Source organism: Prionailurus bengalensis, chromosome D1, assembly GCF_016509475.1.
Source record: "Prionailurus bengalensis isolate Pbe53 chromosome D1, Fcat_Pben_1.1_paternal_pri, whole genome shotgun sequence".
Taxonomy (NCBI): domain Eukaryota; kingdom Metazoa; phylum Chordata; class Mammalia; order Carnivora; family Felidae; genus Prionailurus; species Prionailurus bengalensis.
In genome coordinates this window covers 103128938-103154349 of record NC_057346.1, presented here as the reverse complement: position 1 = coordinate 103154349, position 25412 = coordinate 103128938, and the positions used below count along the sequence as shown (strand labels likewise).

Genomic DNA, 25412 nt, shown 5'->3' with positions numbered 1-25412 from the left:
CCAGAGACCATTCACCCTGCCTTAACCAGACAAAATAACACAAGTCAGGGGGAGCTGGTTAGATCAGGATTTCTTTTTATTCCTTGTTGGTTTAAAATGGCTAATCAGAATAAAAAATAAAAGGGCCTCTGTCTAGAGGCTGGGGTCTCCCCTATTTAGAGGTTAGAACCCAGGTACCCCCACTACCCAGCACCATACTGAGGTGGGCAGAGGGGTAACCCCCAAGGGACAATCGGAGGGGCCTAGGCCTGCCGCTCCTTCTCTCTATCCCATTTTTGGCATGTGATGAAAAATATTGCTTTTTGGATTCATCTCTCCCGGCCTTGGATTTAAAAATAATGTTAACCGTATGAGTTGGGGGAAGGCTCTGAGGGGACTAAAGGAGCCCACCCTAATCCCTCTCCCCCAAGAAGCAGGGGGGATTATCCAATATTGTTTCTGGAGTTCAGCCAAGCTCGTTTCCTGATCTCCCCACCACCACCAAAGTCATGGGGCTGTGACCCCTTTCCTGGGGAAACTAAGTGCCAGTGAGCCTAGAAAACTAACTCTCCTCTCCAAGTCCTTCCCTCCTCTGACCAAGACCCCAGACTCGCCTCTCCCCCAGGTGTCTTTCCTGATCACTATGCACCAACAACAGGGGGTGCTGTTTCCTTAGTGGGTAACTGGGACAAGAGAGGGAACCACTGGAAAAGGAAGACTTCGATGGATGTCCCCACTTCTTTCCTGCTGGTCTGAGGAACGGGAAGAGTACAATACCCCTCCTACATATCCCTCCCTCATTTTCCCATCCCAGGATAGATATAGAATTTCTTTGATATTTATAATATATATATATGTATATATATATATATATATATGTACACACACACCTGGTAACGCAGAGAGGAAAAAAATAGAATCCGTAACAATAATAAAAAAAATTATTTCTGGTTTAAAAATGATCTGGTTCCCTCCAGGGCGAGCAATTGCACAAATGTCCACTGAGTCTGGTCCAGGGGTTAAGGAAGGGAAGGTCTTAAAAGGTGAAGGGGATTGCTACCCCAGTCTCAGGGCCCCAACTCTCCAACTCCCCAACCCCACTGCATTTTATAAAACGCTCCTCATCCTCTTGGAATCGGTGGTTTAAAAAAATGTCCATGCAGGGGAGGGGAGCCCCTTGAGGAAAGGAAGGTGGCCACCTGGGGCCCTTTGGTGTAGGCGCAGAGGCGTGGGGCGGAAGGGAGGTGCTGAAGGCTCACACGGAAATCTCATAGGTGGTACCACCCACCCCTGACACCTTCTTGACTCCACCCCTTGTGGGGCTGCTGAGCGGAGGCTGGCCTGGGCCAGGGGAGGCAGAGCCTATACTCTTGGGCTGCCCGTTGGATTTGCTGTAGGCGGTCTTGAGCTGTACTTCATCTCTAGGAAGGAAAAAAGATAGGTGTCATCAGAACTGGGACACGAAACACAGAAAAGGGAGACTGTTTTAAAAATTACTAGAACGGGAGCCTGGGTTAAGGGCCCGACTCTTGATTTTTTTTTTAAGTTTATTTATTTATTTTGATGGGGGCAGGGGGCAGGGAGAGAGGGAGAGAGAGACTCCCAAGCAGGCTCCACACTGTCAGCACAGAGCCCGATGTGGGGCTCGAACCCAAGAACCGTGAGATCATGACCTGAGCTGTAACCAAGAGTTGGATGCTTAACCGACTGAGCCACCCAGGCACCCCCTGACTCTTGATTTTGGCTCAGGTCATGATCTCACGGTTCACAGGCTCTAGGTCCGTGCTTAGGATTTTCTCTCCCTCTTCTTTCCCACTCGAGCTCTCTCTCTCTCTCTCTCTCTCTCTCTCTCTCTCTCTCAAAATGAATAAGCTTAAAAAAAACGTTATGAGAACTGATGTGCTTTTCTACATGCATACTTTCTTATCCAAACGTTCCCACCTATTTTATTGCCCTGCTTAACACAAACCTGATGCCCTATCTCCCCTATTTATTCCTTCTCTCCAACAGCGGCTACCTGAAATACTTGCTCTCAGGCAAATAAATACATTTGGGGAAGACAGGATGAAGATAAAAGTATTGCTCTTTAGGCTTTTAACAGGAATAGCCCATGCAGGCAGCTGGAGAGAGTGAGCGAAATGAGTGATCTACAAGCAGGCGCCTCTGAGTCCACCTGCACACAAGTGAAGTCATGACACCTTATGTAGGCCCCGAGGCGAACTTTAAAATCCACTGAGGGTCAGGAAGGACTCATACTTACTTGGGGGTCAGTAATGGCTGCAAGGCTACTTCCTCTGCCTCGGAGACACCAGGTGGGGCTTTTTGGCTGCTGTAAGACATAGATCGGCCCAGGTATGGGGCAGTTGGGCCTGGTTCAGGGGACCCTAGTCCCCGGCCCCTTAGCCCATCTGGCTTGCCAAAACGGGGGGCAGCTGGGCGTCCCAGTGGAGTCTTAACCAAGGGTGATCTCTTTGAATCATCTGAGGAGGAACTAGTACGAGGGGCATGGCCTGAGCCCGGCGTTGACTGAATGCCTGAGTCCCCCAAGCCTGGTTCTTCCTCACGGCCCGGGAGTGGGGGTGACTGGCGTAGCAGCTTCTCTCGTTCCTGGAGGGAGGCCACAATATGGCGCGACAGATTGTCGTACCGGACTGGCGAGGGCTCTCGGTGCGTTGGACCAGTTGGCACCAGACGTGGGTGCCTCTCGGCTTCCCGTTGCTGGGCCAGCCGGGCTGACAGGAAGGGAGAGGTGTAGCCTAAAGGTGGGTCTGGCTCAGGCCCTGCCTGCACGGACTCGAAATCAGGGCTGTCTGAAGGAGTGAGCAGGCTGTCATAGGACAGGCTTCCGTTGCGTGTCTGGTTGGCCAGGCTCTTATAGGAGGTGGAGGTTGTGCCCTCTGAACGAATGGACTGCAACTGGCCCAGCTCAAAGCCAGTGCCCTGGGCCGACTTGAGGCTGGAGGAGCGTGAGCCACTGGACAGTGGATCGAAGTGAAAGCTTTTGCCGAAGGTGGGAGAACGGAAGCTCTCTGGCTCCAAGCTGGGCTCCGAGCGGTAGCTGGGATGGCGGCTGCTCTCCGCAATCGAGGTTGGCTCCTTCAAGCTGTCCCCACGGCTCAACTGAGGGAGAAAATAAAGCGTGCTCTTAGCACTCCTCCTCTTGTGACGGATCCTAGGCCCAAGAGCCTAGGCCCAAGAGTCAGTCAGAAACAGTATTTGTTACGTGCCGCCAGTATGCTCAGAACTTTTACACGCATCATCTTGTTCAACGCCTAAAGCACACCTACGAGTTGGAACAAGTATCTCATTTTAAGATGCAAAAAATGAGGGACACCTGGGTGGCTCAGGTGGTTAAACCTCCGACTCAATTTGGGCTCAGGTTGTGAGCCCAGGGTCATGGGATCGAGCCCGGGGTTGGGCTCGGCGCTGAGGGTGGAGCGTGCCTCAAATTCCCTCTCCCTGGGCCACTCTCCCTGGCTCACGCACACTCTCTAAAATAAATAATTTTATTTCATTTATAAGTTATCTAAAATAAAACAACAAATATATGAAATAAGATACAGAAAACAAGGCTCAGAGAGGTCAGGTAACTTGCCCACGATGCGTGCTGAACTCAGATGCGGTGCTATCATCAGTGCTTTTATCTAGTCTGCTACGTTGCCCCCTCTTTGAAGGACACACTGTCAAGGAGACTCAAGCCCATTAATGCCAACAATTGGTAAAATGTCTTCAGTTTCTTCCTTCCCTTCTCCGATATTCTTTTTCCCAGAACAGCCGACCTACATCAGAGCCTTACTTCTCACAGAGTACTGAGTACCTTGGCGCTGGAGGAATGAGGCATAGCGGCTGACGTACTGCTGCTACTGTAGCCCGGCCGGTACTTGTACATGGTGGGTGTGGGAGGGCTGTCCTTGCCCAAGAGGCTGCTATCTGTGGGAAAAAAGGCCCGGGGACACCGCTTTACAAGCCGTTCTCTTAACGTGGCCAGCGCTCCTTGAAGGACGGAGGGAGAACAAGGTACGAACAGATACACCCGGCAATAGAAAAGTCCCAGGAACGTGACTTTGCTGCAGCCGAGACTAAAGACTCATACCGGCCCAGAACCCAGAGAGACAGAATGCACCAAAGAGGTCTAGGAGGTTCTTTGGTCTATCTGAAGGCCAACAGTACCCCCACCTCCCCCGCCCCCACCCAACGACAAAAGTTCAGTTCACCGCAAACAGCTAAGTGGCATCCCCTTTCTCCTGTCCCGGCTGTCCAAAGAAGCGGCCCGAGGCCCACCTGTTGGGTGTTCTCAGCCACCCAAACCTTGGCTCCCCGCCCTTGGCTGCCCGTCTTCTCCACAGCATACAGCAACCTTCTCACATCTGCCACTGCTCTTACCCTCATTAGTAGCCAGGCTGAGGTGTGTTCGTAGCCCTGTGTAACGGCTCAGGTCCGGCTTAGGAGGAGGTGGGGGTTCGGCATCTGCAGACTGGCTCTCCGTTATCTCCAAGCTTCCCTTAGACTGGATAAATGAGGGAAAATCAGATTTGGAGAACTGGGTGTAAGGGCAGCTCCAAGGATTAATTAAACCGGTACAAGAGGGGCGCCGGGGCGCCAATTATGTATTTCTAAACTGGGACTAGAAGACAAGGGACAAGAGCCATTTGGGGGATGACAACGGATAAAGAAAAGTCTTCAACAAGGTTTAATTCTGTCACTTATTTGTTCATTTCCACCAACTATTTGTTGAGCTCCTACCATCTGGAAGCTGCTACATTAAGTCCTATGAAGACATGGAAATGAATGGACTCAAATTCTACCGTCAGTGAACCCACAATCTAATGGAAAAAAGAAGATATGTACTTAACTAGTTCTTTAAAAGATTTTCTTTCATTTATTTAAGTAAACTCTCTACTCTCAGTGTGGGGCTCGAACTCATCACCCCAAGGTCAAGAGTTGCATGCTCTACCAGCTGAGCCAGCCTGGCACCCCTGTACTTAAGTAATTTTTAACACAAGTCAGAGAGTGATAAATACCGTTAAGAGTAATGTCAACTAAAATCAAGTTTCCATCTCTTTGCCATGCAAGTCCCCAAGTTACCTACTTTACTTCCCTAAATTCCTCACCTTGCTTCTCCTCAGCTCTCCCTGGATACCATTGTCCATGATCTTCACAGTTATCTGCCCATCTGACACTTCTGGTCGAAGGAAGGGAGGTCTGATAACAATCGTCTTCTCTTTCTTTGGTCTTCCCAAGTACCTGAGTGTCAAGAGTGAGACGGCTTTCATTCACTCATTCTAAAATATCTATTGGTTGCCTACCTTGTATTAAGCATTTTTACAAATACAAGCACGGTCTCACCAAGGCAGCAAAAAGCTTAGCGCTGAACTGATTTCTTAGATGCCATGAAGAACTGCACCACGACTAGGCCTCTGGGCAGATACCTAGATCAAGCCTCTCTGCAATAAATCTCACCCTGAACTCTCAAAGGAGAGTAACCATAATACCTGAGGAATGTCAACTGAATTCAGAAGGTCCACTACAGGATGCCATTTCTCTCCCTTGTAGGCACTTCCCATTGTAAGAGAACCCTCCCTAACTGGCAGTCTCCCACCCCCCCACCCCCCCCCCCCCACAGACTAGAACAAGCCCAAAGACAAAAGCTTTGACCAAGAATGAACACTAGACCAGAGGGGTGGGTGTACCTGGGTGCTGGGGAACTGCAGAGCACACGGCTGACGTTGTTACAGCAGCCATTGGTGAAGGGATTCACACCTCCTCGGAATTTACCCGTAACCTAGAAGGAGCAAAAAAGGCCCTATCAGTCAGACGATGGGACCTTGATCCCCAAAGGCCAAAACAAATCAATTATTGTGCACCCACCATTTGGGAGATAAAAAATGAGTAACACACAGTCCTGCCGTCAAGAAGCTTCTACTTGTCATGGCTAAGAATGGGGACTCCAGAATCAGGGTCTTCAGTTCAAATCCTACATCTACTTCGTGGTAGCTACTTGACCGTAGGCCCAGTGTTCTCATGTGAAATGGGGATACGCAGATAACATACACGTAAGCAAGTAAGGTCACTGCTATTACGTGCATGGAGATAAGTGTTTTCCTTTAAGCAGCTCTAGAAGCTTTCTGAGCACTGGCCTAGGTCTATTACTGTTTCCATCAGCTCAGAATTCAAACTGTCCAGTATATGAGTGAGCATTCTGCAAATGGTTGTTAACTGAGAATGGCTCTGTGCTCATGCCTGCATGAGGAGCGTGGACACTGCATCACAGAAAGTACCCATCAAGCAGCCATCTACGGAAGCACTCCACTCCGCTCCTACTGGAGGGCTAAGACTCCCGCGTCCAGCTCTACAGAGGTTTCCCAGCCCTTCTCCCCGTACCTGCTCATTGGTTGTGCGTCCCCTGGCCACCAGCACCACGTGAAATCCCGTGAGGCCAGCTACAGGGATGAAGAATAAGCCAGCCACACACATCACTGCCATTCTAAAGCCAAAGAATCAAGGAGAACAGAGCGGCTCGATCCCACCATCCCTGGCCCCTGCAACAGCCACGTGACCTTTGACCCGCGCCACCACAGCACTCAGCTTTCCTCCTCCTCCCCCCTCCCCAGCCCGAAACCCATAGGCCTTGAAGGATACGTGACAGCCGTGCGGACCCCTGAGAGTTCCTCCATGTGGTAGAGGACGTAAAGGAGGCCAAAGCCAAACACACCCATAATGTGTGCTGTCAGGGAAAGGAGGAAGAGGAAGAAATAACGGTAGTTCCGGCGACCAATACAATTGTTCACCCAGGGGCAGTGATGATCAAATTCCTAGGGGCAAAAAGAGAAAGAATGAGAAGCGTCCTTTGACCATAGCCCTAAATCGCTTCTGTCAACAGCAGGAACAAATGTCAGAACTGAAGTTTTACTTTCAGTAATACGTGATCAAGTTCACCGTTCAGCTGCAAAATTAACAACAGGCTCATGCAGTTTATCTTGCTCTATCAAGCTGTAAGGAAGACCTCCCAGAAGCTGATCAAAGTTTATCCAATGTGACCAAAGAACTCCAAAAGGGATGAATATCAGAGACTTTGCAAAAACATCAAGATTCACGAGAAGAGAGGCCTGGAAGGAAAATCTGGCAGACCACTGCTTCCAGCTAAGTAAAAACTGATTGGAAAAAAAAGGGTTTAAAAATAAAAGATGAGGTCTGCAGCAGTTCAAGCAGGAAGAGAAATATAGCTGTAAAGTCTGAATGCAACGGACTGCATGATGTAGTAGATGCAAAAAGTAACACAAAGCCAGGACCAATAACCAAAGAGATGAGTCAAGGGACAGAAGGCTAGGGCTATGAATCCTGGTGTCAGGAAAGCCCATTCCCATTTGGGGTCCCTCCTATAACAGACAAATAGTTATGCTCTCTACCTCTCGGACGGACAGCCTTTTTTTTTTTTTTTTTTTTTTTTAAATGTTAATTCATCTTTTGAGAGAAAGAGAGAGAGAAAAACAGAGCACAAGCTGGGGAGGGGCAGAGTGTGAGGGAGACACAGAACCCGAAGCAGGCTCCGGGCTCTAAGCTGTCGGCACAGAGCCTGACACAGGGCTGGAACTCACCAACCACAAGATCATGACCTGAGCTAAAGTCGGACCCTTAACCGACTGAGCCACCCAGGCGCCCTCGCGTGTACATCACTGGTAACACTTTTTGACAGAGCTTCCAAAAGGCCCAGACCGTTAGCCAGGGCTGTATTTCATCCATGGCCCAGAATCCAGAGGATTCAATTCTTCTTCCAAGGGCGGGAAGAAGAGAACTCAGAGTAGGCACCCAGGCCGACCCCACTCAGGGTGCTTACCTCCACACAATTGTCACAGACACTGCAGTGGGAACAGCGGGGAGGACGGTAGAAACGGCAAGTGGCGCACCATTTCATGCGCACTTGGATGCCCTTAATCTCCACCGTTTTGTAAAGGGGAGCTCGGAAGTCATCTTCCTTGTCTTCATCCTCCTCAGCTGCAAGAGAGGAATAATCAATTAAAAAACAATGGTGCCAGGACCGGACTCGGCACGAGGGATGCAGTGATATGTAAGCCTCTGCCTTCAAGGAATTCGGTCTAATGGGTAAGAGAGAACAGGAACTAGTAACTAAAACCGTGAGATCAGCTCTGTACCCAACGCCACGGGAACACGGTGGGAAATGAGGTTCGGGAGAATATGACTCAGAGGTAGCTCTGACATGGGTATGCTGACACTTGGTTTACATATTACGAATTACATTTTTGAGGAAATAATTTACATATCAAAGCACATACACAAAGAGTCGGCATAATAGTTCAACATCTATACGTGAAAACTACAGCAATCCAAGAGAGGAACTAACAGCAAGCTTTTTTTCCACGCACAAACCCCTTCCCCAAAAGAGCTTCCCCTATTCTATTAATCTCCTGTATATTTCAGCATTGTTTGCTGGCTCAAGACACTCTCCTTACCTGAATGCCCTTTCAATTTTCAACTATCAGAAACTCATGATCCTACTTCAAAACTGAAAGTACATTATTTGCCTTCTCATCTGCTGTGTACAATTTTTATTTTTTATTATTAATCTAGAAAAAATACATGTGGGAAGGAAACATTAAATAAACGAAGGAGCAGGGATTAAAAATTAAGTGTCCAACTTTTACTGATCTGGGGAAGTGTTTACAATACAGATAGGTAAAAAAATGCAAGGTAAAGAACTGTACAAACAAAAAGATCGTTTTGAAAACAGACACAAAAACACATACACGTTTGCTACAGATAAGTGGTACATATAAATGTTATATACATAAATCCTCAAAACACTGAAGGGAAATATAAATAGTAGTTATCTTTGGGCTGTGTAATTACAGGTCATATATTTCTTTTTTATGCTTTCTGCATAATAAATACTCACTACTTATTAAGGTCTTTTAGAAAAAGTTTCCTCTTGGGGTTCCTGGGTGGCTCAGTCGGTTAAGTATCCGACTTTAGCTCAGGTCATGATCTCACAGTTCGTGAGTTCGAGCCCTGCATCAGGCTCTGTGCTGACAGCTCAGAGGATGGAGCCTGCTTCGGAGCCAGTGTCTCCCTCTCTCTGCCCCTCCCCTGCTCGCTGCCTCCCTCTCTCTAAAAAATAAACAAACATTAAAAAAACAGATAAAAAATAAAACAAGCTTCCCTTTAAAGGAAAAAAATTAAAATGCTACTTATTTTGAAATTTCTGATCTTTCCACACCCATCATCTATCAGAAACAAGCGCTTTCTCTTCTTAAAACACCACACGGTTCTTTAGTTACTCTTAGACCTTAGCACACAGTACAGGACATTTATTCATATAAACGTCATCCCTATTTGTCCTTCCACACTGAGCTATTTGAAAGCAAGAACCTTTAAAAAAAAAAAAAAGTCATCCCAAATGACCACGATAATGCCTTCCATATTAGATCAATAAATATTTAATATATGAACATTAAAGGCTCATTAAAACAGTCCTCTTTGGCTTTAGGGACTCCAAGTTCCTTCGGTTCAACTAATCTTTGAGACAGGAGTCACAAAGCACAGCGACACAGGCTTTGTGAGTGCAATGATCTCAGGAAAACCTCATCTCTCACTCTTAAAAGCTAACTTCACGTTTGACAGAAAAACTGGTTATCAGCAACAACCCTTATCGACTTCTAACTCTAATGACGGTTCCTGACTCTCACCTCCTCTCCCAGAACAGCCTGCTTCTTCTGTAAGCACAACCCTTCCAACGTGTGCAGGAAAGCACACCCTCACTCTGGAAGGCCTCTCTTCCACCATCTCCCTCGCCTCTCTGGTTCCACCTCCTCACGTGACCAGAGTGCTTCCATCTTCTCTAGCACGCAAAAAAGAAAAAGGCCAAAAGCCTCTCCCTCTTTCGTAAGACATCCATCCTCTGCCTTCTCTAACTTCTTGAAAGAGTAATCCTAACATTCATGGACTCTGCTTCCTCACTGCCCATTCACTGCCTTCCAAACCATGGCAGTTTGGTTTATTATTTACCTGTATTTTTCCCACACACATACATACCTAAACATACTATGACAACTATTCTCGTCAAGATCACAAATTCCAACGGGCAGTTCTGAGTTTTTCATACTGGATCGAATTTCTGATACTGCGAACCATCATGAACTTCGTGATCCTTTCTTATTAGTTCCCACTCTGTGCAGTTTCTTCGCCTACTAACCTTCTTACTCAGTCCCTCTTCAGTGGCTCCTCCTCCTACTCCTCTGCTCATTAAAATGTCAATGCTGGTCAGATCTGACCTTGGTTCTTTCCTTACCTTGAACTTTCTCTAGACAACCTTACTCCCGTTGCTTCAAACACCACATGGCTGAAGCCTATGAGACCCAGGTCTCTGACCAAACTGCCAGCTGGCTGACTATACCTATCATATAGGTATGACCCATAACTATCTCAAGTTCACCATGTCTAATAGGCTGTATTCCTTCCAAACCTGTTCAACATTCCTATAACTCATATCTTGTTTTATAAAAATCAGCATCCAACTATCTCCCAAGTTAGGAACCTTGGGACGACCCTAGACAATTCCTTCACTCTCCTACTCTCCCCCAATAAGCAAACGGTCATGAAGAACTCTGTTGAGTCTACTGAAAAAAAGTCTATAAATCCAGCCTCAAATTCAAGTTCTCATCTAGTTTACATTATTGCAATTGCCTCCCAAAAGGTATCTGTACATTTTTATAAGATTTATTTTTGTAAAACAAAATCTGATCCCATGATTCCTCCAGTTAAAGACCTCTTGCTGTCCAAAGGAAGAAACAGCATCCATTAATTTAGCACACCAAAGTCTTTCACCATTTGGCTCTTGGTTTACCTCCTACACCGTCTGGCCCCACTGTGCACTCTGTCTGCTACCCCACTAAGCATGGCATTCGTGGCTCCTGCTGCTTCCTCAGCCGAGAACACACTTCCCTGCCATCCTCCGCTTGAAGTCTTTCCTGCCTCCTCCTCGCAGCATTTCCCCAATTTATTTGGGCAGCTCTAAATGCTCCCTTTTCTGTGTTCTCCCAGAACCCTGCCTATGCCCCCACCAGTTTACCCCATACTGTGATAACCGTCTAATCCACTGTAGATTATCATTGTGCCTACGGATAATGCCCAGCCCACGTGCTTGAAATGAATTTCTGATGAATGAGTAACTGAAAATCAAAGAGTTGACCCAAAGTGAATCACATGACTAGAAGTTAGGACATCTATTCCAGAAGACCCCAACCCGCTTTTCGCCTTAGACTACAGAAGTATCCCAAATCCCTAGGAGTCCTAAGGCCCGGGACCAAATGTGTATGTCAAAAATCACTAATTTTCAAAGGTAGTGAGGAGGTTCCAAGAGGAGAGAGAGATCTTACCTCGAGGGAAAATCCCTGGGTCCATGAAGGTGGCCATGCTGAAGTTGGCCAGCACAAAGAGAAAAACAATGGCATTGTAGATGGGCACTGCAGGTGACACGTAGAGGCTGAGTCCTGGACAGCTGTACGGATAATAAAGAAAATGAGGGGATGCTCCACCACTCTGGACACCAATCATGCAGCCCCACAGCTAGAAATCTTGCGTGTGCCACCTCTACGGTCTCAAATTATCTTTATCCTTCTCCACAAGTACGTCTAGTTTCCCACAGAAACACTCATTGTAGATCAAGGTACAAGACTCAGAATCTCTCCTACTGTAATCCCTTGTACTGAGGCCTGTGTTCTTCAGATTCATTCCTCCCCAGTGAATCTTTCCATGTTTCAGAACCTGTCCTCACCTCCTTTTAGCCAGGCACAAGAGCTGGGACCAAGTATGTAACTGACACCAGCCACATTCCCTTCTCGAGCAGCCTCAGGCTGCTGGATCTCAGCCATGCCCCACTGACCTGCACATTGGCACAAAGCACGGGATACCACCGGCCTCTCTGGCTCCCCTTCCCTCTTCCCAGCTGGCTTTGAACCACTCTCAACTGCCTAAAGTTTCTTCCCTGCATCAGATATTCCTGAGAGTTTTATTCAACTAAAAGCTAGTTCTCAAGGGAGGCAGGGGGACCACACACAGAAAAGACTAGCTACCAAGACACAGAACTAGACCTCTTGAGGCCTATAAATGAAGTAGAAGAGTGGCAGGGCCGGGGGTGGGGGAGAGCAGGTATCAGACCAAATCAGCCCTGAATTCTATAGGAAAAAGAAACTAGCCAAACATATCCAATATTCCAAGGGTCCAAACCAAAAGATATGCTTTAGGTTAACTTTCTTTGACAGAAGACAAGAAGAAAAGGGTGCCCTAGTCCAGGGTTACGCGCCATTTCTGTGAGGACAGGAGTCTGAGTAGGAACGCCATAAGACCTCTTCCTTTCACTGGGAGCTGGAAGTTTCAGAACATCTGATGCGCTGGTTGTTTTGTCAGTACTATCAAGTGCCCTCTCTCCTATCTCAGCTCAGGAAGAACTTCCCCTTACAAGACAGTGGCTAAGTACCCTAATCTGCTTTGTGGCTGAGAACTTAATCTCCAGAATGAGGACAGCATCTGTCCTTGTCCCCTTTATCTAGACCAGCCAGAAGGAAAACGGAGAGTTCACTGAAAGAAAGGAAGAAGGGGCCAGGAGAACAAGACAGCAAATGAGTCGGGAGAATTAATCCACAGCAGCCCTGGATTCTGCTGACAGAGGAGCTCTATCTCCATCAAATCAAAATGCACAGCCCTGAACAAATCAGGACAATTTTCAGGAATTGAGCTCTTCAATCAGATATAAACTAATAAGAGCCAAAACTGATGGTCACAAAGCATCTCACAAGTCTTGACCACCTCCAACTATTTATTCAAATTCCATTTAGCCATTCATTAAAACCAAAAAATGTAAGTCAATGTTTATTGCGTGCTAGGCTTTTTACATAGTAAATATCAATTAACTCTTTGCTTCTCTTGGCGGGTCAGCACATAACTGGGAAACAAAATAACGAAGCAAGGCGCAGGCCCTGATTTCAAGGGAAAACAGAGCCTCCGTCACAGCTCTCGTCTTACTCCAGCCACGTCTCCCACGGAAGCCTCATCCTGTGGCAGTTCTCTGGCTCAGAAAAGATGTCCCCGTACTCTGGCAGGGTTTGGGGTGAATACAAGCAAGAAGAGGCCTTACACAGCCCCACCCAAAGCCTGACCTCCTAGGCTCCTTAGGAGGGAGGGAGAGAAACTGAAAACCAGTCATCCAGGTCAGAGCCCCTCCCTAGCACTTAGCTGTCGCTTCGATTTCCGCCAGGGGAAGAGGAGAAGGGGTGACTCACTGGACTCCTACAGCCTGGGAAGATAATTAGAAGGGGAAAAAGAAATGGAATCCTTAGAACACAGAGGTGCCATGATTTAAAAGTCTCATTCCTAGAATGGACAACTGTAGCCACTGTGGCCTCTTGAGCTTCCGACAAACTACAGGTTCCTCAATCCCTGAGGGAAACTGAGGTGAAGGAGGAGGAGATGTCAGCCCCTCCAAGGCCCAGATGGCCGTCTTTCTGACCCCATTCCTTCTTCAGCTTCTCCATTTCCAAGTGAAGAAAATCACCCAGTTTTTCTTGGGTGTGCTGCCAACCACCACCCCTGGATAGTTGACGTCACCCCTGCGACCTTCTTTTTCCCCTCCAAAGACTTTATTTTTAAGAGTAACCTCTACACCCAACGTGGGGCTCAAATGCACACCCCCAAGATCGAGAGTCGCCTGCTGCACCGACTGAGCACGCCAGGCGCCCCACTCCTGCAACTTCGTATCAACTCTTCCCGGCTGAAGTGTGTAACCCCAGAATCCAGTTCTGGTATCTGTTGCCAAAATAAAGCCCACCCCCACAGGAGCAGCATCTAGAAATGATGCAAGTAAGTCAACTTCACAGGCAGCACCTGCCCCTAGATCGAAATCCAACCCACTGCTTCCAACCTTCACACTCTAGCTGAGGGAACACCCCACCAAGGAGAGGCGTGAAGGAACAGAGTCCGTTCCTGCCACATCCCATACTCTGCTTGGCTCGTGGAGAGGTTTGCAGTTGCTATAGTACTTTGCCAGATTCCTAGGTGACCACTCCAAATGGCCTGTCTGAATCTGTTGCCTTCGATGGAAGGAAGGGAGGAATGAGCTGAGGAGGAGCTGTTGGGGCTGGTCCTCAGCCTATGGCAATAATCACAGGGCTCCAAAGCCTAGGGAGTGGCCGTAGCCCAGAAGGCTGGCTGACTCACTGATGAGACTCCCAGACCTATACCAACCCAGGAAGAACAGGTTCTTCTGCCCACCCATTCAGTACTCCTGTTCTCAGGGAGAGTGGGTTTCATTACCTACACTCCCCGGGGCACCTGGCTGGCTCAGATGGAAAAGCATGCGACTCTTGATCTCAGGGTCGTGAGTTTGAGTCCCGCACTGAGCATGGAGATTACTTTAAAAAAATAAATAAAATTAAAAACAAAAAACAAAAAACCCCACATTTCTGAAAATCTGTTTCCAAGCCCTCTCTAACACTTCCCTGTTATAAAAAATGGTTAAGTTGCTGGTAAGAAAAAAGTAGGAGTCAAGGAGCTTTGGCTCCTAATCCCATCTCAATCAATGCTTTGCTATGTAGCCTTAGGTAATCTGCGAACTCCAATCGTGTTACTTCAGCTACATAATAGATATGAGAATGAAGGAGACATATCTGAAAAGATCCTGGAATTCTTTTCTAAACCAGCTGTCTTAATACTGAGCATTCACTGGATAGAAGGCATCCCCCCACACCAAAAAAAACCCCACATGATTAACAAACACCCTCATCATCAATTATCATTCCAGCCCCACCTTCATCCTTAATTCCACTTCCCCTCTGTGAGGTACTAGAAATTCAAGAACACTTAAAACAGAGGCGCTAAGCTCCTGAAGCATAGGTCTATGCATTCCACCGATGCCTGGCACATAGTCTATGGCTACTGCTCCTTGTTGATGAGGCAAGGCTGGAACGAATATTCCACTTCCCGCCGCTGGGGATCCTCAAGATTCTACGAGAAAACAATTTCTCCCCTTCTGGGTAGGTAAGTTTCTCTTAAAACACTTGATTTGCGGTGTCTTTACGCACACTTTCAAGCAGCCGAGAGCAAGATGTAGGACTTGGGCACTTATTCCTGGATGTGAAAACAACGTGGGAAGTAAAAGGAACATCCACTGCTCAATTAATGCCCTAAATCACGAGGCTACTCCCACTCAAATCAGGTGCTAGCACCTCTGCAGTCAAGAAAAAAAGGACCAGAGGGAGAGGCACTGAGGTTACCCAACACCGTGGGTAAAAGAGTTGGGAGGGGCTAGAGGCAGGAGCTGAACAGCAGAAAGCACTCTCATGGATGGGACACACTGGAAAGACCATCATGGATTTCCGGACAACCCTGACTTTTTTTCCTTCCCGCAGAGGACCCCCTGCAGCAGAGATCTTACCCCTACGCCCTCCCTCCAACTTGAGAAGTAGACACACAAAGAGACAGGAGCTGACTTAACTCACAGCTCAAGGAGATTTTAGGAGAGGCAATTCAGTGGTTTATTTCAAACCTTATTGCCAGGAGTCCTAAGAAAGACTCAGGGATCCCCGAAAGAGGCAAAGAGGAGACACCAAGCAGCTGGGCCTCTCCACACCAGCCTCACTTGAAGCAGAGCAGCCCCCCTCTCGTGTCTTATGCACTGGGCTTCCACGGAAGATCTCACTGGATAAAGGGTCATGGTGCTTAAATAAACTCCTCAAGGTCAACTTCTTCATTACACAAAGAATAGCTCCACAACAGTGAACAGACTTTACCAAAATTAGTCTCCTGACCCCCAAAACAGTGCTGATTCCTCTTACCTGGCACTGCCCCCCACCCTTGCCAATCACGAAAGGGGACTTAAACTAAGACAGATGACGATCCAGACCCATTACCTTAAACACAGCATCTAGGACCTAACTGAGAGGAAGACACTCTCCTTCCCAGACAGCGAAAGAGGAAAAGAATGAAAACAGAATCCTCAATAACTCTCCCGCTCAGTTTTGGTACAGGGCAAACTGAGCGAATGGGAAGGAAGGGTTAGAGTTCTGAAGGGGAAGGCCTCAACTGTTCTACTCAAGCTTTTCCAGGGCACAAGGTCACCCTTTGATGACCAAGCCCAGCCAATAATTTCTGCTCACAGCTTTCCCTACCTGACAGAGAAAGACGGAGGGTAAATTGTTCCTAATGAGTTCCTAAGGCTACATGCCTGCACTAATTATGTCAGCCGACTGAGAGGGACTCTCCCTCCCACTTCAGGTTCTCTAGGCCCCAAAGTCATCCCCTCTTGGGACTCAGACTGATGTAAGAACAGACAGTTACAGGCTAGCGAAGAGAACAGGAGGAGGACAGAGCAGTTACAGATTTAGGGTCCCAAATAGGAGCTGATTCAAAGAGAGCCTTTCCCTGGGACGCCTGGTTGGCTCAGTTGGAGGAGCGCTTGACTCCTGATCTCGCGGTTGTGAGCTCAAGCCCCACGTTAGGTGTAGAGACTACTTAAAAATAAAAATTTTAAAAACAAAAACGAGTCTTCCTCTGGTCTATCTGAAACCAGAAATTCTTTTTGAGGTTGTAAATAGTTTCAAACAGGGAGGTTCTCCAAAGAATTGAACCTTAAAAGAGATAGAATCCACGGGGGAACAGTTTTTGAGAACAGCAGCAGCTCAGCCCAGACCTACACCTACAGAGGAACCGCTATGGTCAGATGGAAAGGAAAAGATGATAATTTCACAGGTACCAAGAGGTAGGTGATAAAGAGAAATAGGGTGTTTGTCTCCATGGGGAAGAAACGAGCCCAGAAACTGGTCCTGAGGAAACTGCCAAGGGAGACTCCAGCTAGGACAAGGCTCTTCTTCGAACTCTGGATTGGAGGCAGTCATTCCAAAGTCCATACTGTCCAAAATTCTTTTTCCTGGGGCTGAGACACCATGGAATTAGGAGGGCCCCTACTTCCAGGCACCAAGGAATGAGAAAGTAGGTTAAATAGCTTCAACTATCAGTTGAGAAAATGCCTACGTCAGGACAACTCTTTGTGGCGAAACTGGTAGAACCAGCCAAGCACTTTAATGGCTCCAGATTAACAAAATAAGAATGGGGCTTCTCCCTGCCCTATCTCAGGAATAGGTGGGTGAGAAGAAAGAAACCGCTCAGTGAGTCCCTTCAATTTCTTAGCTGCCCCAAGGCTGTGCCTTTTTTTTTTTTTTAATTTTTTTTTCAACGTTTTTATTTATTTTGGGGACAGAGAGACAGAGCATGAACAGGGGAGGGGCAGAGAGAGAGGGAGACACAGAATCGGAAACAGGCTCCAGGCTCCGAGCCATCAGCCCAGAGCCTGACGCGGGGCTCGAACTCACGGACCTGGCTGAAGTCGGACGCTTAACCGACTGTGCCACCCAGGCGCCCCAAGGCTGTGCCTTTTGAAGGAAAACAGACCCTCCCGAATTAAGCAGGCCTAAAGGTGTCAACCTGGTCTTATAATCTATCCCTCCTGACACAGCACCGCAACTGCCACAAGGATATACACATCCCTTGGTTAAAATGCTGATTCAAGGGGAGCCCGGCTGGCTCAGTCAGCAGAGCAGGAGACTCTTGATCTTAAGGCTCTGAGTTCCAGCCCCATGTTGGATGTAGAGATTATGTCAAAATTTTAAAATCTTAAAAAAAAAATGCTGATTCTACTTGCTGGCCGTAATAGCAGAAACCAAAACAAGTCATACTGAAGACTCACACCTCCTTCTCGATAATCAATGCACGAAGGACAGAACACTGGGGGTGCCTGGGTGGCTCAGTCGGTTCAGCATCTGACTCCTGGTCAGGAGATGCTGCTCAGGAGATCAAGCCCCGCATCAGGCTCTGTGCTGACAGCATGGAGCCTGCTTGGGAATTTTTCTTCCTCTCTTTCTGCCCCTCCCTGGCTCACACACATTCTCTCTCTCAAAAGGAATAAACTTAAAAAAAAAAAAAAAAAAAAGGACAGAATACTGAACATGTTGAATTTAAGCAAGAGAGACAAACTATGAGAGGTAAAGTCAGAGAAGAGTAGGGCTGCTTTAGATCCTTGAGGGACTCAACAGGCATGCTCAGGCTGGAGAGCTGAGGGCCAAAGAATCCTCCAGCCTCCAGAGGAACAGGTGAAAGTTGGAAGATGCTCATACCTCAGATAAGAGATTCATTTTTTTCCCCCGTTTAAGACTCAACAGAAAAACATCATTGCTTTACTGACTCTACTAGCCAAGCAACACAAATCTTTTAGAATTCCTTTTGGCATCTGAAGCTCAACTTGGGGCAGGAGGTGGGGGGGTGGTCTTCCTCCCCTCCTCGAATTTAATAACAGTTCTCGGTTTTCTCCGCATAATAGTAACTGCTCCCCTCTCCCCCCACCGCCAGCAATTCCTGCTTCATTTTTCCTTTAATGAGTCGAAACTGCTTTTATTCCCTATCCCGTCGAACCATCTCCTTCCTCTTGCCAGCAACCTAACACTGCTCTCAACAACACCTCACAATTAGGTCTGAGCCTCAATCTCGGCAAAGTGAACTCCCCAGAAAATCTAGCATGCTCTGATTGTTCCAAGAGCTACAGCTAGAACACTAACTCAGTGACTCAACAGTTTAAGGCTCGGAAGCCGGGTACACGTTAATTTATAAACAGGTAACAGCAAAGAGGCTGGCCAGGTGGGTAACAGCTAAAATACAGGATGAGGGAAGATCAATCAGTCTCCTCCAGTGACCGGCAGATGAACAAAGTCTGAATACCCTAAGCAGGAAACCTTTCGATGCCAACGGCTCTTCCTAATAGGACCAGGGAATGCAAGAATTACTGCCATCCCCTCAGCAGGGAGGGATGTGAAGGCAGCCCGCCAGGGCTCTTCCTAAATAAAGCCTGCCCTTTCCCAGTGGCCTTCACTTCTCCAGGCGTCGGCTCTTAAGAGTACAGAGAAAACCATCTGAGTAACACAAAAAGCCCAGCTGTCTCATTGGTATATCTTCTAAATCAATCCTGCAATTCTCCAGTATGCTCAGCTCCAGAGAGCCCGGGGAAAAGCCATTACTCTGTGAAAAACCTCTCATCTAGTCTGGTTCTTTCTCTCACAGAACTGATTGCTTGAGCTGCTTCAAGCCTCTCTGGTGGTTTCCTCCTACTTCCTTCCTAGTTCACGATCATCTCGTGATGGAGCTGGATAGGAAAACACAAAGACATCTGTGATTCCAAAGGAAGGGAAGCAATGAAAGGTAGGGGATTCAGAAGAGTACAATTCATACATAGCAAGGCTGACAGGACAGGCTTTTTCGCACTCGTCTCCCCAGGTCTCTGAGGTTTGTTTTCACCTCTATCGGACACCAAGCCGCCCAGGCCTGGCAAGTAACTGGCAAAACTCCAGAGAAACCGCACCCCCACCCCACCTCCCACGGAATGCCCCCCCCAGATACCACCACTGGGGGAGAACTCACGTAAAGGCAAAGAAGAGGGTCGTAGCTCCCACTAAGAAGATGGCGGCTGCGGAGACTGGAACATACTTGCTGGGCTTGAATCTCTTTCCAGACTCTGCGGGCATGTTGGAGCTCTGATGGGAGGTCTGCCCTGCCGCATAGCCCAGGCCCACACAGCGGCAGAACAGACAAGAAAATGGGATGAGGGAAGCAGCGGACAACGAGAGCACAGAAGGAAACCAGGGAAACCGAAATTGTGAAAGTATCACCCTTCCCCCTCCCAAATAAAACCAAAGGTCAAAAGATCTCAAATGAAGGAAAGCACATGGGAGGGGGAAAGGTGATTCGAAATGATGAATAACCACCTCCCCAGAACAAGGCAGAAGGAGAGATTAAGAAACACAACTCGTACAGTCTACAAAGAGGGGACAAACAGCAGGCTGTACACATGCAAATGGTTGCGGGTGGAGAACATGGGCCACCAGACAGATCGAGGAACAGCTCATGGATGGAGGCAAGTCTTCCAAGGGCAAGAAGGGGAGACTGTCAGGCAGGGCAGAACACCTCGGGCAAGGCAAAAGTCTTCTGAGGAGACACTATAGCACCTCCAGGACTACCACACTCCACAAGATGTGAGGTGTCCCTCAGAGAGGTGCGCCCTGTGTTTCTATTTTAATCCAAAAGGGAACCTGAGGCCCCTTCCAGTTCTGAGGAGAAGCGGTTTTCACTGCGGTCCTTGTCCCTTTTAGGCAGTTTCCTCAATGCCACCACTCCCACACCTTGACTTCAGGGTCTGTAGTCCAGCAATGGTGGTTTAATTTTATTTATTTTCTCTTGATGGCTAAAGCTGGGCAGCAGCTGTTACAAGGTTGAGTTGCAAATCCTTTTCTTCAAAGGGGGAGGGAAAACAGAGAGAGAGAGAGAGAGCGCGCATGCAAGCGAGCTTGTCGGTCTTCAATCTCTTCTTGTCATTCCCAAGCCCCCTAAGGGCTCCGTTTCCTATCAAGTTCATGCAAAACTAAGGAGAAACGTAAAATCCCTGAAGCCATGTTCTTCCCAACAAGCGAAATAAGATGAAGAAATCAATTCCACTCAACGATAGTTTTAAAAGGGTACTGTGGATGATGAAACCAAAGTCCCAAAGAAGTCCCTGTTTCCAGGTTAGTCAATGTCTCTGATCTTTCTTCTTCAGTCTTGGGCTTTCTAGATGCAGAATTCAACTGGGTTACAGTGATTCACCTGGGGGGAAAAAAATACCTTTATCAGATAAATTCTTTCAGGGAATTTCTTGAAAACATCATGACTAAACCCCACAGGCTACTCTGTTTAAAAAGTGCCTTTTATGGCATACATTTCACTTATGTGCAGGTGGGAAAGGACTCTGAATTGAGAGAACAACGGATTCACAATCTTTACTTCTTCTCAGTGCTGTTCATATTGGAAAGAAGAACATGGCTTCACTGGCCTAAGGTCATCAAAGAACTAGCTCTTGTAAGGGGTGCGTCTCACCTGACACCAACGGGCAGTAACAAATATCAAGAATATCAAAATCTAAAAACATACAAGGGCACCGCGGTGAAGGGCAGTCCTAGAAAAGAGACTTCTCTTTGGAAAAAGAGAGTATTTATTGCAACAATGAAAAAAGAAGAAAGTAACCTCAAAATTAGGACAGTATGTCTCATTTCCTTTCTGTGTAGGTCTCTGTCTCTTATCTCTCTATGCTTTTTAGTTATAACCCTGAAGAGGCAGATGCTGAGTTTTTGGTCTGCTGGAATAACCCATGAAAGGACCTGGGTGAGAAATGTCCTTGAACTGAGAGGTGAGCCACTCTCTATGAGACTCCGAGTCAACCATAGGGGCTGGTCCTGTTCTTGCCAATTCAACACCTTATTCCTACACTGGCCTATCAGAAGTTCAACTGCGCCCCACATTCCCCATATGATTAAGAGTAACAATTATTTCTGTTGATGGTAGTACCCAAATAACACCAGCACTTTGGATTTTATAGGATGCTTTTCATCTAGTGATCTCAAAGCACTTAACTCACATTATCTGGTGACACAGTCCCTTACCCCACTCCATAAAATTGAAGGCTAGAGAATGCCTGAGGCCATTCTACTTAATTGCTTGAACAGTCAGGTTAAGAACCAGAGTTCACATGCCCCTTTGCCAAACCAAAGCCTTTCTACCACTTTCTCATCACTACACTACTTGCCCAGTGATTACATTTGGGAATCTGAAGACCAAAAATTTTACTTAAGTTAGAATTTAAAAATAAAAGTTCAGGAGTGCCTGGATGGCTTAGTTGGTTAGGCATCTGACTCGTGATCTTAGCCCAGGTCTTTATCTCAAGGTAGTGAGTTCAAGCCCTGTGTGGAGCCTACTTTAAAATAACTAACTAACTAAATAGATAAATAAATAAATAGGTAAAAAATAAAAGTTTATTTGACCAAAGCAGCCTGCTATTTCCCTTAATACCAAAGGCAGAGATTCAAATGTCAGAAGATTCAGACAGCAAAATACAAATGTGCCCTGGAATTTACCGCTTCCTCTCTTACCTGTGGTATGGAAGGCAAAGGCACCTTCCTTCAAGATTCACTGTCTCTTTCCTTAAAAAAACAGAGTTTTACAGGCCCAAACAGCAATATTAGAATACAGTGAACACTTAGAGACTATAAGAAATTGTTAAAGGCCTAAAAAAGATAAATCCCCTCTAGCTCTTGATTTTATGATTATTTAACACTGAGTTTCTATAGGACTGAAAGCCCAACCGTCTCAATTTAGGCCTGAGTAACTTTGTAAACACTGAGAAGCAAATTCTTGGTTTGTGGGCAGTACTATTAAACTTACCCCTCAAAAGCCCAAAGATGTACAGAAGGCAGAAAGCTGCACTGCTTAAATTTTACCCGAAGTAACAGCATTTAGACACCTTACTTTATTTCAGATTGTATTTTCTGACAAGAAAAAAGTCACATGGGCTCATATTGCCACAGCAATACAGGGTCACAGGGTCATAAAAGGCCATGCAATTTGGGGAGTACTGTGACGGGAAACAAAAGAGATCAGCATCTGAAATCTTTAGGGCACATATGTGAGAAGGGAGAAGACAAAAACTGAACAATTTACTCGGCATAATAAACACACACCAAGTCTTAACAGAAGAATGTGCTACGGGCAGTAGGGATGAGACTGCAAGGTGAGTGTGGTTCATCACAGCCAGCAGTCTGGATCCACACCAGCATGAGAAAGGTGTACAAGAATGTGTATGACACATGCAGACACAGAGTAATCTACCGAATGGAAATATGTATATGTAAAACAAACTATACAGGGCTCGCTATAAAGGCTTAACACAAGTGGGTACCTCCTTAAAGGGGGCGAATGGGTATGGGCAGTATTACCATAACACAAGTATTATTTGTCGAAATAAAGTAATGTTAACAGAGCAATATAGTAAATCTGAACACAAAGCAACCAAGGTATCATGGAATAATCCACATGTCAAGATGTTGGCTGGAGTCAAGCATAAGTTTAATACTGGTGTTACTACCTAGGAGGTATGTATGTATGGCAATACAATTCCTGTAAGCATCCGGCGGATTTTTAAAAATGGGTGATTATGAGCATTCTGAAGAGATTTGATGGAGTACAGAGGGATACTGGGACAAAAGGACAGGGATGCTAATATAAGATCAACCTAGACAAAATGGTACTAACCAGGAAGTGAAAAATCCAACGCAAATAAAAGGACCAGAATATAACACATATCCCATCCTACACCTCCTTCCATAACTTTTAAATCACTTTCTTACTTCTCGTTAAACTGTTTTCATTTGGCCAAGTGGGTAAAACACTTTCCACCCCTTTGTCCCACAAAGAGAGACCTATAGGTAAAATATTGGCCAACACATTCGAGCTCCACTAGCAAAAAGTACAAAGTACTAAAAGCACGGAGCACCCAGCTGGTGGGGGTAGGGGGAGAAAGCGGACGGATGCGAGAGAACAGGTAACAGGATGAGGCTTGAGCCAAAATAAGTATCAGCAGAGGAGGGCAAGGGACCTGAAATGCAGGGAGGCAAAAGGGGAACAGCACCCAGTCGCCACCCTGGAGCTGGAGACGGAGAATCACCATACGGGGCAGAGCTGGCTGAGACCGAGAAGACGGAATCCGCGGCCGCAGGGCCCACCGAGGCTGCGGGAGACGGCAGAGCCCGGGGGCGCAGGACCGGGGGCGGAAGGGGCGGCGGCCGGGCGCCAGGCGCGCAGGGACCAGGGTCCCGGGCCAGGACCGGGCGGCCGGGCACTAACCCGTCCAGAGCCCCGGCGGCCGCGGATCCCCGGCCTCTACTCGTCGTCCGTTTCCGGGGCCCACGGGTCCCGCCGCAGTTGGATGACCCGGCCCGGAGCAGGAATGGGGCCTCAAACCACCTCCCCCCTTTCTCGGTCCCCCTTCCCTAGAGGTCACTCTCCCCTCCCACCTCCCTGGCCCGGCACTTCCGGTTCCGCAGGGGCCGGTGTCCCCGGTACTCACCCCCGGCGCGGTTCCCGTCACCGCCGCCGTCGTTGTCGCCGCCGCCTCCCGGCAGTGCCGTCCGGCCTCTGAGAGGCCGCGCGCGGCCCCCGCACGCTCCACGCCCGCCCTGCTACGCGCGCTCCCGCTCGGCGACGCTCGTCTTCGAGCCGGCGCGCGGCCGTTGCCCTCAGTGCCGGGTCTCGAGCCCTCCCAGCGTTCCCATTGGCTCCCCGTCCCGGGCGCGCGCGACGTCTCGCGCGGGGCACGTTTCTCTCATTCATGCGGCTCGCGCCGCCGCGCCCGCCCCCGCTCACTCTCCCATTCACCCATAGCCCCCACCCCCACTCCGCTCCAGGGCGTGCGCGCGAACCCGGCGACCGCGGCGACCTCGCGGCCTGATTGGCTGCAGGAGCACGGCGCCGTACACACGCGAGAGAACGAGCGCGCGCGCGCAGGACCGTCGGGTTCCGCAGACGACTGGGAGAGGAGGATTGGCGTACTGCGGAGTTGGAAATGGGGAAATGTCCGGGAAAGTCTTTTTCCTGCTTCCCATAGGCTAGCCCCACAGTATCCAGGAAGAAATCCTTGGAAGTAAAAATAATTACATGTGTGTGCTGGAAATACTCAAAAGCAAGGACCTAGCCTCTCTCATTCTCTAGAACCCCTCCAAGGAAGTGTGGTACGACCCAGATAGGCTTCCTGTGTAACCAATCGCCAGTCGGCCCCGCGGTCCTCGCCTTTCAGCCCCTTCGTGCATTGGCTAACCCCTTGGAGACGAAATAGCTCCCACCCAGCCAACCACCTCCATTTTTTTTTTTTTTTTTTTGGATGGCGAAAACTTTATTTAAAGCAATCTTAACGGAGGAGTCCTCAGACGAGCGAGCTCCCTAGTGCCAGCAGAATCCCGAGATAATGGAATGGTCTGGATGGGGCTCGCGCACGGTGGGGGCTCCTGGACTAGAAGAGTCGTGTGGGGCGAAGCTCCTGCCCGAGGCCCCGGAGGAAGAGGAAGGAGAGGGGCGCCAGTCTTGCAGCGTCCGTGGTGCCGACGGTGGCAGGAGGCGCAGAGAGCGAGCGCCTTGTGAGGCGGTGGCAGTCCCCCTGAGTGCCAGAGGGCTCTGGGCTTCATTTCCTTAGTTTCTCACTGCGGCACAGGGGATGGGCGCCCGCTTCCCTAACTTTGCCCAGTCCGGGAATGCAGGCTGGAGGACGGCTGTCAGCCCTGGCGAGCTGCTGGCCGACCGCGAAGATCACAGTGCCACACTTTGCCCTAATTAGCCCTACACAGCTGTGAACCCAAGAGGAAGGCCAGGTGTTGTTCTCTCCTCATTTAGCTCAAGGCCATTTCTCTTTTGAAAGCAGCTCTGGCTATTACATAACCAAAGTGTTCCAGCAGCCACTTTTCTGAAATCAAGGTTCTTCACCTGTAAAGTGTGATTCTAAATCCTGCGGTGTGTCCTCGGGTTTGGTG

At 48.1% G+C, this 25412-nt stretch overlaps 1 protein-coding gene across 1 annotated transcript; it reads right to left on the bottom strand.

Annotated features, from left to right (window-relative positions):
- Nucleotides 1-53: 53 nt before the first annotated feature.
- Nucleotides 54-24606, bottom strand: ZDHHC5 (zinc finger DHHC-type palmitoyltransferase 5). Its single transcript, XM_043581178.1, has 12 exons — nt 23960-24606; nt 19450-20667; nt 11370-11491; nt 7814-7971; nt 6619-6791; nt 6361-6463; nt 5670-5761; nt 5091-5223; nt 4363-4486; nt 3797-3909; nt 2240-3099; nt 54-1400 (listed from the first exon to the last, which is right to left on the bottom strand). The coding sequence occupies exons 2-12, from the start codon at nt 19551-19553 to the stop codon at nt 1235-1237; spliced, it is 2148 nt and encodes a 715-aa protein (XP_043437113.1). The 5' UTR covers nt 19554-20667; nt 23960-24606; the 3' UTR covers nt 54-1234.
- Nucleotides 24607-25412: the final 806 nt, after the last annotated feature.

Coding starts and splice junctions, on each gene's coding strand:
- ZDHHC5 (XM_043581178.1), bottom strand. CDS start 19,553: ATGCCCGCAGAGTCTGGAAAGAGATTCAAGCCCAGCAAGTATGTTCCA. Junction 5,224..5,669: donor TGCAGTTCCCCAGCACCCAG/GTACACCCACCC, acceptor CTTGACACTCAG/GTACTTGGGAAGACCAAAGA. Junction 3,100..3,796: donor CTCATTCCTCCAGCGCCAAG/GTACTCAGTACT, acceptor TTTCTCCCTCAG/TTGAGCCGTGGGGACAGCTT.